Source organism: Colias eurytheme, chromosome 20 (assembly GCF_061535395.1).
Source record: "Colias eurytheme isolate Ceu_HAF_F1 chromosome 20, ilColEury1 Martin Lab GWU primary, whole genome shotgun sequence".
NCBI classification, from domain to species: Eukaryota; Metazoa; Arthropoda; class Insecta; order Lepidoptera; family Pieridae; genus Colias; species Colias eurytheme.
This window is the reverse complement of record NC_142999.1, coordinates 8,781,856-8,795,231: the sequence shown is the minus strand read 5'-3', so window position 1 is coordinate 8,795,231 and position 13,376 is coordinate 8,781,856. Positions and strand designations below refer to the sequence as shown.

At 34.3% G+C, this 13,376-nt stretch overlaps 5 protein-coding genes across 5 annotated transcripts in view; all 5 read left to right on the top strand.

The window, feature by feature from the left end:
- Positions 1-13,376, top strand: part of Cortactin (cortactin) — a 444,169-nt gene that overhangs the window by 16,967 nt on the left and 413,826 nt on the right. The gene's annotated exons all lie outside the window — the stretch shown is intronic.
- Positions 156-1,127, top strand: LOC149899827 (cathepsin B-like). Its single transcript, XM_090113724.1, has one exon. The coding sequence runs from the start codon at positions 156-158 to the stop codon at positions 1,125-1,127; it is 972 nt and encodes a 323-aa protein (XP_089969850.1).
- Positions 3,717-4,709, top strand: LOC149899826 (cathepsin B-like). The gene has a single exon (XM_090113835.1). The coding sequence runs from the start codon at positions 3,717-3,719 to the stop codon at positions 4,707-4,709; it is 993 nt and encodes a 330-aa protein (XP_089969961.1).
- LOC149899825 (cathepsin B-like) lies at positions 7,756-8,676 on the top strand. Its single transcript, XM_090113689.1, has one exon. The coding sequence runs from the start codon at positions 7,756-7,758 to the stop codon at positions 8,674-8,676; it is 921 nt and encodes a 306-aa protein (XP_089969815.1).
- LOC149899824 (chymotrypsinogen A) lies at positions 9,071-9,973 on the top strand. Its single transcript, XM_090114057.1, has one exon. It carries the CDS (start codon positions 9,071-9,073, stop codon positions 9,971-9,973), a length of 903 nt encoding a protein of 300 aa, XP_089970183.1.

Genomic DNA, 13,376 nt, shown 5'->3' with positions numbered 1-13,376 from the left:
ACGCTAAAAATATTCTAAATACCAATATTGTAAAATATTTAAATGATACTAAATATGTCACTTATTTGTGAAAGTTTCCACTTTTTAAAGTATTATACATAATGGATTCCATATAAATAGGGCGGCTTGGTGCATGATAATTATAGTGTCTCAACATGTACTCGTATATTGTTGTACTAAGCTTGGTCGCTTGGGCCCACGGCCTCGATCCAGAGGTACAAGAAAAGTTCGAAAAGTTACCACGCGATGACTTCGTCGTCTATTTTAATAACAAGAACTTCACGTGGAAAATAAAAAATAATAATTTCATCGATGAGAAGATCATGAACAGCGTCGAACTGCGCTCAGTCGATATTCCGATGAAAATCAAAAGCGTGGAAAATCGGGAGTCAGTCTCGGGTATACCAAAGGAATACAATGTTGCAGAACACCTGGCACACATTGGTGTTTGTTTGTTTATAGACGACTATGAGGAAGCAAGAAATTGTAGCTCAAGTTGGGCCATCAGTGCGGTAGGGGTCGCCGCTGACAGACAGTGTATACGTTTGGCCAATGACATGTATAGGGGTAGCGTGCATTTTCTTATACTAAAATTTTCTCAATTCGACCTAACTTGTTGTAAAAAATGCTCGTCCAAAAGCTTCTGTGCCGGAGGATCGCCCGAAGAAGCATTATTATATTACTTGAGAAGCGGATTGGTGGGTTCCGGTTGTAAACCTAAGCTTCCCGATCACGAGGCGTGCGTAGAAGCTTGTGATGATCCAGATCAATATTATCTGGCAAGTAAATGGTTCGGGGAATCCATATACATAATGCCTGAAGACGACACTGAAATACGTCGGGACATATCAACTAACGGGCCCCTGCTCGCCATTTTCAAGGTTTATGAGGATTTCAAGGATTACAGCAGTGGAATTTATGAGCATACGCATGGGAAGCTGCTCGGTTACCACAGCGTCAAGGTCATCGGTTTTGGTGAAGAGGATGGGACACCTTACTGGCTGGCAGTGAACAGCTGGGGAGGTTATTGGGGTGAAAGCGGTAGAGTAAAGATAAAACGCGGCCAAGCCCACGTTGATTTCGAGAAACGCATGGTAGGCGCAATCCCGAGGGCTCACTTTCATTAAATATGTGTCTTACGATTAAGATTGCTGTCAAATGTTTAAATAAAACGATTATTCATTAATTCTGTGGATTTTATTTATAGATTTATTTATTTGCTATGTTTTAGATACTTGTTTTAAAAAATATTATAAGAAAATATGTATGGAAAGTAAAAAAAAAACATAAAAATACATTACAATTACAATACAAAAAAGCGATAAAAATTGCGTTCCTTAGGCACGGAATAAAAAAAAGTAGACATTTTTTTTCAGGAACTCAGTCAAGCTTCATTAGAATTCCGACTGTTGGTTAGATTTTTCAATTAAAACATCAGAATTAGTCTGAGTTCGAATTCAACTAATTACTACTAATTCAATAGGTAAACATTTTTTGTGTAGGTAAATATAATTTATGCTAGCCATCAATGCATTTAGTATCGAAGATCATAAAGGCATGTCGTGGGACTTTGTAAACAAATAATGTCTAAATTTGCCACTTAATTTTGAATGTTCATCTTAATACTTATTATAAAGGCGAAAGTTTGTAAGGATGTATGGATGTATGGATGTTTGTTACTCTTTCACGTAAAAACTACTGAACCGATTACAATGAAATTTAGCACACATAATATAGAGGGTAACTTGGATTAACACATAGGATAGTTTTTATCCCGGAAATCCCACGGGAACGGGAACTATACGGGTTTTCCTTTGCAAACGCGGGCGAAGCCGCGGGCGGAAATCTAGTTTGGAATAATTATATCTCATGAGTCAAGAGTCTATTAATGAGAGGCACAAGTCGACATATTTGCTTGCCTTTTTGCTTTACCTGATGGCTCCTTTCACAATGGGCAGCGTTGGCCCAACAAATGATCCAAGATGTATGCCGCCATTACGGCTATCCATACTAATATTATAATTTGGAAAATCCAAAAGTGCACGCCTCATAATTTTTTTTAATAAATATTTATTAATTATTATTTTTGTTTATTTAATAACAATTAAACCACATCGAATCAGACCCTGAAAAATGAAAGGGTTCTATTCCTGAGCATACTCAAGCGTAAGAGAAAAAAAAAGACTCGATTAGTAAAGTATTTCGGTCGCTATCGTGTTAACAAGAAAAAGGATCCGCACATACAGACACACGGACGTCCAAGACAGAACTTTTTTAAACTGTTTTTTAACTAGTTTAAATAACAAAAATGACATCAAAAATATCATGAACGTTAAAAATAGTGTTTTTTCTTAATATGTGTGTGTATGTATTATCTTACAAGTGCAATGTATGATACATAAAGACATTTTAAGTTTGAAAAATCAGATGTTTTGCGCGAAGTGACAGTAGTACCCACCTCAACGCTTCGCTTATGAGGCGTGCAATAAATGCGAAAGTAACTCTGTCTGTCTGTCTGTTACTCAATCACGCCTAAACTACTGAACCAATTTGCATGAAATTTGGTATAGAGATATTTTGATACCCGGGAAAGGACATAGGCTACCTTTTATTGCGAAATATGTACCATGGGCGAAGCCGGGGCGGACCTCTAGTTATGAATAAATATTTACAATGTCAGCTGATCACATACATTGAATATTTAACTCGCCCAACGCTGCCCATTATGAAGAGGGTCCATAATACCGTTTTATCTCTGCCGGAATTTTCGTTATTTCAGTTACCTAATTTTACCGAACAATATTGACTATTACTTTATACCTAATAGTCCGTTAGCATGTATTACCATCGTATGCGTACCTGCTAGCTCAAAAAGACAATTTCCAGGTGATCAAGGAACGTAAAAACATTACTTATTTCATTTCTCTAGGCTGAGTTTTTGTACGTTGTTGACAATAATCTGATAGTATAATAATGTCATATAGGTTTGTGAAAATATCTATTAAACGGGTTAATTTCCTCCAAGTAAGGTTTTCCAGGGAGTGGTATTTTTACATCATAAGAAACGAATATCTCGTAAACTATTTATTAAATCATTTAATTATATCTTCGCCATTTGTTTATCCCTCGATTACATGTATGGAGAGCTACCCTTAAAATATATTTTTCAAAAAATAAAATGTTGCCTATAAGCTAAATCTCATATTAGTCTATCATTATATTATAAAGTTTGGTCGTGATCAATCCAATGGTTTTTACGTGATTGATGCACATACAAGTAGACAAGCTCCAGCAGATAAGGTTTTAGTAACCCTTGTTTTGGGATCTATAAAACAACCAAATTGCTTAGCCATTTAAATAAATCTTGAATAATGTCTAATGTACAGAAATTGCCTGGTTACTGTTTTATTATAATTATGTAGGTATCTATAGTTCTGCCTGTATTTCAGTATTGGAATATTTTAAATAATTTTCTAGTATTTAAAACATCATAGAAATGTAATTATTAATCGTCTTATCTGTTTACTTTTTCCCTCCGCATTTTTTGAATTCAGATGGCAACACACAGATAAAAAAATAATATAATTGTTACAAAATTTTTCACGTTCCATGTAACTTTTTTATTACCAAACTATTTAAAGCTATAAAAATACCATGTAACCTTATCATGTTTTAACAATTCTTTTTATTTAAATAATACCTAATTTATAAATAATATGGTCGTACTTTCTACAGTACGCATCAGGATGTATACTAGTAGCATCGTGATTCTTTCAGCACTGGTCTCTAGGGCCCTTTGCTTCAACGCAGAAGTCGACGATAAGTTCCACAAACTCCCCCGCGATGAATTCATTAAATACTTCAACAGTCAAAATTTTACTTGGAAAATTCAAAAGCACAACTTCGAAGGTAAGGTGCTAGATTGTGCCGAAGTAAGCACCGATCATCCAATTCCTATAAAACCTGGTGGATACAAAGTACATGTTCCAAAAACATTTGATGCCACTGAAAAATGGCCAGAATGTAGTATAAGATACGAGAATTTAGATCAAGGAAGCTGCGGGTCGTGTTGGGCGATTGCTGCCTCTTCGGTAGCCAGTGCTCGATCATGTATCTTGGGTCCAAATATAAAGAAAGATGGGCCTGTTTCTTTACGCAAAGAACCAGTGCTGTCTACTCTCGATTTGGCGTGTTGTACGGATTGTTTCAATAAAAGTTTCTGCAGCGGAGGTTCCCCTGAACGAGCGGCTCTATATTGGGTAAAGCATGGTTTGGTTACGTCAAGTTGCAAACCCTATAGTGATACAATAAATGGCACATGCAAAGAAGAATGTGTTAACGAGACACTATCATACAAGGATAATAAGCATTTCGGAGAAAATATTTACATAGTGGTGGCTGATGATTTGGAGATTCGAGGTGAATTGGTTTATAATGGTCCCTTGATAGCAACCTTTGCTTTATACGAAGATTTGAAAGACTATAAGAGTGGTATATACGAACATACATACGGAAAATTGGTTGGATATCATAGTGTCCAAGTGATTGGATATGGAGTAGAGAATGAGGTTCCGTACTGGCTTGTTACTAACACTTGGGGAATGAAGTGGGGTGAATCAGGCGTTTTTAAAGTAAAACGCTTCCAAAAGGATCTGGGTTTCGAGAAACAAATGATTTCTTTGTTTCCAAAGAGAAAGCACTGTCCTTAATACGTATCATTTGGAAATTGAATATTAATAAATGATGTGCCTAACAGATTTGTTTTGTTTTGTTTGTTTTTATTAGTTTCCTAATATAGACTTTTATTTTTAAATATTCCATAAACAAAAGTAGAATAAATTATAGCATAGATACTTACAGTAGTAATGTTTCTTTACTTAGCATGTAGGTTGTACCTATGTTCTTATTATTTTTACGTCTTAAAAACCAGTTTTTTTGTGTCATATAGTTAGGTAATTAATTCATCGCTAAAGACTGTTACATACATATGAATTGCTTATTTCAGGCTTCAAGAAGCCTATGTAGTTACGAGACATACAGTAAATTATTTTTAAAAACAAACCAAAAAAGCTATCTGTAGATGAAAAGCTTTTGAATTGTTAAAAATTTATAGGGAGCGTACATATGGCTATATGAGGTTATAAGCTTTGTAGAGAGAGCTTTACGCCAAAAGCTTTTGATAATTGCATATAAACGACAGCATATTGCATCTCGATTCATGTTGTCGTTCACCTATTTATTATTATATAATATTATAGATTATAATATTAAGAAGTAAAATAACATTAATCTTTATTGAACACGAGCTGTGCCCCGCGGTTTCACCCGCGTGCCTCCACTCCTGTTGGTCTTAGCGTAATGTCATATAACCTATTATAGCCTTTCTCGATAAATGGGCTATTTAACACCGAAAATGTTAAAAATATGTACCGGTGGTAAATGTTAAAAATATGTACTTAATGACGTTTCAAAAGTGCTTCTAGAAGAAGTCTAATTGAATAAATAAATGTTTGAGTTTGAGTTTGAAAGAATATTTGAAATCGGACCAAAAGTTCCTGAGATTAAACAAGTAAACAAACTCTTCAGCTTTATAATATTATATTGAACATATACAAAAACAACAAAGAGGCTGCAGGCATCAGTCAGGACTCAGGATAGGAGAAAGTCACAGCCCGACAAGAACTGTTTGATCTCTTCTGTCATTAGAAATCCGTTAAACTTATGAATTCATTTGACTGCACTTTCACTAGAGGCATACGATACGACAACCTGCATACTATTTACAGCTTGTTTTAGCTTCGAGAAAAAAGCTTATTATTATCCACCTTAGAACATTCATGATCCTTCGTCTATCTATTGTTTACACTGTTTTAGAGCAGGCTCCAAGGAGATGTTCGTTTGCAAAAATAGCGGACCTAAATCTGACTTCTGATATATATTGTATAGATCCCAGACATCCTATAGACAGATGTTGCCAACCAGTTTTGTGGTCCCCCTCCCCCCACCCCGGTAATTAAATATGGCATACAAAGAAAAAAATAAAAATTTCCAAAACATGCCGTGTGGGGTATCAAATGAAAGAGCTTATTGAGTAGATCACGAATATATAGCATACTATAACATTTCTTACACTTTCTCTAAGATTTTTTAGAAAATTTACGAAAATGCTCCATTTTTGAGTTAACTTTAAACCACTATAGATTGAAAACTCATGAACATATTTTTTAAATTATTATTTTAAATAATTAACAGTAGTCCATTGTTTACGATTCAATAGTTCGTAATATATGTGGTGGATTTGATGACCCCACAAAATGTTTTAAATTGCAAGGCGCAACTTTCACTGAAGTTACCGATTTGAAATCACACAGAGGCTGATTCAAGAATGTTCTGCCATATTTTTCATTCTGTCAAACACAACGACAGTGCAGAGATAATTATTCTAAGCCCTGACACCGATATTTTTGTATTAGGCCTTTTTTACCGATATTTTCTGGCATAAACTTGAAAATATACTCGCCATCTTTGAATGCTCCCCCCACTCCCCCATGCAACTATTTCACTGTACGAACTATTGAATCGTAAACAATGGACTATTGTTAATTATTTAAAATAATAATTTAAAAAATATATTCATGAGTTTTCAATCTATAGTGGTTTAAAGTTAACTCAAAAATGGAGCATTTTCGTAAATTTTCTATTAATCTTAGAGAAAGTGTAAGAAATGTTATAGTTTGCTATATATTCGTGATCTACTCAATAAGCTCTTTCATTTGATACCCCACACGGCATGTTTTGGAAATTTTTATTTTTTTCTTTGTATGCCATATTTAATTACCGTTGTGGGGAGAGGGGGACCACAAAACTGGTTGGCAACATCTGTCTATAGGATGTCTGGGATCTATACAATATATATCAGAAGTCAGATTTAGGTCCGCTATTTTTGCAAACGAAACTCCACTGAGAGTCCGGTCTATTTCGAACTGCTACTGATAAAGTTTACGTTATCATAAGAAATGATAGAATGACTTTTCTTTCACACAAATACCCAAGTGTTAGAAAAAATTACTTAGAAATTGCTTATTTAGCTTTCGAAAAGAATTGTTTTGAACTATGATTAAATGATAAACAGTTAAAAGACGAAGAAAGAGCGTTTTTGTGTGAGAGAATCGATAGGTACTTACGTCGGTACATACTAACAACCTTTTGCGTTTATAATTTAAATATAGGTACATAGTACGATGTTAAAGGGAAATTATACATACAGATACATACTTAACTATTGATCTTTTCAACCGCTTTTAAAATAAAGGAGGAACTTCTTAATTCGACTGTATTTATTTTTTGGGTTTGTCACCTCAGAACTTTCGACAAAGTGAACCGATTTTGATGATTCTTTTTTTATTTAAAAGTTGGTGCCTCCCACGTGATCTGAATTAACTTTGCTCTATTGCTGATAATGTGAGGGTTAAAAATAATAGGTATTATGTTAATTAATTATCAGTTTTTTATAACAAATCGCTACCTACCTACATAAAATTATAATATAGCCCGTACAAATGTCTGCATACTGCAAGGACTTTCTTTATGCACATTTTGTACATTCTAAATAAATTGTTATGTCATAAAATATTTCAAGTTATCAATCACCATGTTACCTTGAAGGGTGAACATTCTTAGCATTTAATTGCATTTTAATGTTCAAAATACAGTATAAATTGGTAGCCAGCGGCGTTTTCATCAGAAATCAGCAAGATGTACAGCATCGTAGTACTTCTGGCGTTCGCTTCTAGCGCTATTTGCTTCAACCCTGAGGTTGACGAGAAGTTCCGGACACTTCCTCATGACGAATTTATTAAATACTTCAACAGTCAAAATTTTACTTGGAAAATCCAGAAGAACAATGCTCTCGATGATAAAATGATTGATTGTGTTGAGGTAAGAAATGATTCCCTCCCAGTGAAACCAAATGTAATCGGGACGTTTAAGTATTTCCCGAAAAATTATGATGCCCAAGAAATGTGGTCTCACTGCTTTGTGGAACGCATTAATCCAATTCATAATGGGTGTGCCTCATGCTGGGCTAAAACCGTTGCTAACGTAGCCTCTAGTAGGTCATGTATTAGAAATTATTATCAAGTTCCACGACTATCAGCTATGGACTTCACTTGCTGTAAGGATTGCTTCAGTAAAAACTACTGCAGTGGAGGTTCCCCTGAACGTGCAGCATTGTTCTGGTTAAAAAATGGACTGGTTACCACAATTTGCAAACCGTATGATGAAAAGGTAAATGACACAACATGTAAACAAGAATGTATAGACGAGGACGTATTTTACAATGCAGATAAATACTTTGCCCAGCAAGTGTATATAATGCCGGCTGATGATCATCAGATTAGATTTGAATTGTACTTTCATGGTCCCTTGGTGGCATCCTTCGCTGTATACGAAGATTTGAAAGATTACAAGAGTGGTATTTACGAACATACTCACGGAAAGTTAATTGGACATCATAGCGTCCAGGTGACCGGTTATGGAGTGGAGAACGACGTTCCATACTGGATAGCTTCCACTGGCGCACAATGGGGTGATGTAAGAGTAATGAAAATTAAACGTTTCCAAGATAAATTAGGTTTCGAGAATCAAATGATTTCTATGATACCCAGGTTTCATTAATACGTTGATTTTATTGATGTATCATAACATGATTGTGGTTTATTAAAGAATTGTAACCGGCATGATTTTGTGTTATTTTTTATTTATACTTTTCTTACGTGTAGAACTTAGATAGAATCTGGAATAGGTATATAATATTGAGTCATATTCTTTTTTTATTTTGCTCGATGTCTTAATAGGTATATAAGCAATTCACCTATGTAAAGAAGAATACATGTTTATGAAGTGTTTATGCTTTCCTGAATTGACAGACCTTTGTGACAGACGTTTATCTCCACCGTTATCTACTTCTGTCAAAAATGTCAAGAGTGCCCTTTATAAATTCATCAGTAAACAAATTTTACGCATTAAATTCATTGGAATGCTACTCAAACTCCTAGCAATTTTTATTTATATGACACAAACAAAATGCGAAATAGACAGACGCGTAATCACAACGCTAAAGTATTCCAAGTTTTATATTAAACCCTTCGTTGTTAACGGTAAACCAGCGTTGGTCGGTGAGGTGCCTTACCTGGTATCGATAAAAGAGCCGACGCGAAGGCTGGGTCACGGCAGAATAGTCTGGAAGAATCTTTGTGGCGGGAGTATTATCGATGAAATGAGAGTATTAACAGCCGCTCACTGTTTTGAAGGCAAGAACTTCTTTTATGCTCGTCACCCCAAGCTGCTGCGCTTAGTTGCTGGAAGTTTCCGAACCGACCTGACGCACTCGGGACGCACAGAAACAAACGTTATAAACCAGTGGCGAACTATTGACAGGGTGATTCTGCACAAGCACTTTAATTTCCCGGACAACGATATAGCTATCGTGTTCGTGAACGCTAAATGGCGCTTCATACGCAATGTCAACTTTATCACACCGGCGAGGAGAGAAGCGGACTATCCGCAAACGTGCACATCGGCCGGTTTTGGCAGAACGGGCTATAGTTTAAAAGACCCTATATCGCCTACACTTTTGGTAGCTCCGATTTACGTGCTGACGAGGTGGCACTGCTCAAAGTTGTGGGAGATGAACATGAATTCCTTTGTTTGCACCGATTCGTCGGTGACCGACATGTCTAGGGGTGACTCTGGGGGTCCTTTAGCGTGTAAGAATACTTTGGACCCGGAAGAGCAGCCGGGAAGGGAGTTATTGGTGGGTGTTGTAAGCGGGAAAAACTTCGATAAAACAACATTGTACACCCGTGTCTCCGCGTATCGAGATTGGATTGATAATAATGGAAGTTTTGTATTATTGAGTAATATTGTTGTTGTTTTGATTACACTTTTGTTGTCAATATATCATTTCTTTTAATTGTAGTCATGGAAAGGTAATCATACGTCTTAAAATAGACTAGTAACATTTAACATTAACACTTATGATGCAGTGGTAAGGATGCGCTGGGTATTTATCTACCTACTGTGTCGATATCCTGATACACAAATAATCAGTCTATTAAGGTAAGTCAATTTCTCGGCCTGTTAGGATCAGTGGAAAATACGTGAATGAATTTATATTTTTGCTTGACTCATAAACTGAATTACATAGTTTTTTTGTAGTTTAGCTACTTTTAACCGTTTTATTGTATTACTAATAATATATAGGTAATTCCTTCGCAACTTAAAAAAATCATAGAATATTCTATATGTCATACAAGATATTCCTATGTCCTTTCCGTATTCATAGACCTTGTCTGGACGTTAATGCTCTATGCATGAGAAACACCTTTGAATATATTTGTATAAAAATGAACGTTTAATCTTTGAAATAATTCTATATACATGATATTCATTGAAGAAGTAAATATGTGTGATGGAAATCATGAAATATAGATATTATATTATGATAATTTCGTCGATTTAAGAATAAACAAGGGATTTGTTGAAGAATCTATGTGGTCATTAAGGATAAGTTTGTTTTTCGTTACAAACTACAAAATAAATAATATACTATTATTATTTTCCATTTAAATCACAACAAACTATTCAGTATAGGTATAGATACGTTGCCTTAATTTAAAATCAATTTCAAAAATGTTTTCCTGCCAGGCAAATTTTGAAACGGCTTATCCGATTTTGACGAGAATTCCACCTAGAAATATCAAATATATGTAACCTAGAGACTGACATAGGCTCTTTCTCTTATAATTAATATCTTGCAAAAAGTGATTCAATACGGACAAAGTCACGTGTACCAACTAGTCTTTCTTTATATATAAAAATGAATCGCAAAATGTGTTGGTAAGCGCATAACTCGAGAATGGCTGAACCGATTTCGATAATTCTTTTTTTATTATATTCCTTGAAGTACGAGGATGGTTTTTATATAGAGAAAACGTAAATATGTACCACGGGCGAAGCCGGGGCGGACCGCTAGTAACTATATAAAATGACATAATAATTCACATCGCGAACACATGTGGAATTCGCAATAAATCTAAGAATTCAATGATATTACAAAATATTCTCATAATAACACGTTACTTGCATATCCAGAAAGCATAGCATGCATATTAATGCATTTTATCACTGAGAAATGAAACTATATTGAATAATCAGTATTTTGTATCATATCTATTTATTATGCCTTAGCAACTAGATACTTAAGTTGTACCTAGTTGACTTAGAATATGTTCTTTTACTAAAGGTACGAAATCATATTAAATATTTGTCTAATCAAAATTTTCTCAACTTTATCTCTTTTGAGAATTCGTTATGCATTGATATTATTTAATTTGATATAACTATTTGGAAAAATCTAGTAGTAGGTAGTAGTATTATATAGACCATGTGTTATTCTAGTTCATAAGCTACATCACTGGCGAGTTTTATTAAAATTCGTTCAGTGGTTTTTCGATGAAAGATTGACAAACGTAGGTATAGGTTAAAACCTTAGTCAAAACCTATATCGAAACTTTCGAAACGTCCAAAAAAACTTTCGAATTTATAAAAATTACTAGTAGGATAGAATATTATCATGTTAAAACTTACATATATTAACATAAACATCAATCTCACTATGAAATAACTTACTTACATAATTTATTTTCATACTAAGTACTTACTTTCCACGCAATGAAAAACGCGTCAAAACAATTAGGCTCTTCAACAACTATATAAACAAAGTTAATGAAATAATGACGCGCCATGATTAGCTGTGATGCTCGATAATGATTTCCGTTTCATGATAAACGTTATCATTAAAAGCTTACAAAGGTTTCATTAAGATTAACTTTGAATTACGCTCGCAGCTATTTTATGTTATGATGTTTATATAAAAATAAATTGTTTTTCGAAGAATACATTCTTAAAAATTATACTAAACTTTACAGAAGAAATTTAAGACTTTGTAACGGATTTTAAACACGATTTACTCATTATATTACTAACTCGACGTTTCATTTCGAACACTTTACAGCGAGCGTGGTGGTGGGGAGACTGTTCCAGTTCTAAACTCTTTAATTTTTTAAATGTATTTATTATACATATTTACTCGCGTTATATAAAACACAACAAATATATAATAATCTATAGGTACATAAAGCAGTGAAATAAATGCAATGATTGATGAGGTAATAGTGTTCTAATACCTGAAACAAAGTATAGTTATATCTCGCTTTAGCCTTTTTGAAAGCACGTTATTGTATTGTGCATTTCCTTCATTTGTTTTTTTTTATAATGTTATAATGAAAGTAAGTAGTAACTCTGTCTGTGACTGTTTGTTAAGCTTTCACACAACCTTTGAACCGATTTTTATGAAATTTGGAACACAGATGATTAATTTAAACCTCGGTATAGAACATTAGAGACCTTTTATCAAAAAATAAACTTCGATGCGAATAATTTAACGGGGTCTGGAAACATGACGTCACACGACAACGTGACGCGCATGCAAGCCTTCGCGTTTCGTTTCACAGAAAGCTCACAAAATAAATAAAATACACAAACAAAACTTAAGCAAAACCACATGACAAAGATTCTCAAGCTATTTAGTATGCATAAGCAAGCTGCGTGAACTTGGCCATTCATCAACGCCCCTTCTCGAATAAACATCGACTAATTACTTTGAAAAAGTCAAACGAATTCTAAAAGCTATTAAGATAGTGCAAGTGAAACTTTGCGGTTTCATTTTGGCTTGGTGCATCGCTTGCTTTTCACTTTTCGAAGTGTAGTGTTAAAGTTTACGTTATTTTCTATGTTTGTGTAGGATTTTGTGTGACAAATACTAGAAAGAAATCTATACTAATATTATAATCTATACTAATATTATAAAGCTGAAGAGTTTGTTTGTTTGAACGCGCTAATCTCAGGAACTACTAGGCCGATTTGAAAAATTATTTCGGTGTTGGATAGCCCATTTATCGAGGAATGCTATAGGCTATATATCATCACGCTAAGACCAACAGAAGCAGAGCCACGCGGGTGAAACCGTGGAGCGCAACTAGTAAGCTATAAAAGTGTTTGTGTTACAATTGATTCTTATCACATTTATTATCAACGTTCAATGATTGATTTTTACGTTTTATATCGAATTTATTCATCTTACTTAACACAATTCTTAGTTAATTTTGATATTTTGTTTTTATAGCATTCCAACACTTTATACCTAAATATAAATAGGTGTTTTGTTTGTGTGTGAACCAACCATAATATTTGTGTTCAGTATCTGTAGCTCACAAATTTGAGTGAAAATTTCTCTGAAAAATCTTGATCTGATT

Excerpts from the sequence above, each read along its gene's own strand:
- LOC149899826 (XM_090113835.1), top strand. The coding sequence starts at position 3,717 with ATGGTCGTACTTTCTACAGTACGCATCAGGATGTATACTAGTAGCATC.
- LOC149899825 (XM_090113689.1), top strand. The coding sequence starts at position 7,756 with ATGTACAGCATCGTAGTACTTCTGGCGTTCGCTTCTAGCGCTATTTGC.
- LOC149899824 (XM_090114057.1), top strand. The coding sequence starts at position 9,071 with ATGACACAAACAAAATGCGAAATAGACAGACGCGTAATCACAACGCTA.
- LOC149899827 (XM_090113724.1), top strand. The coding sequence starts at position 156 with ATGTACTCGTATATTGTTGTACTAAGCTTGGTCGCTTGGGCCCACGGC.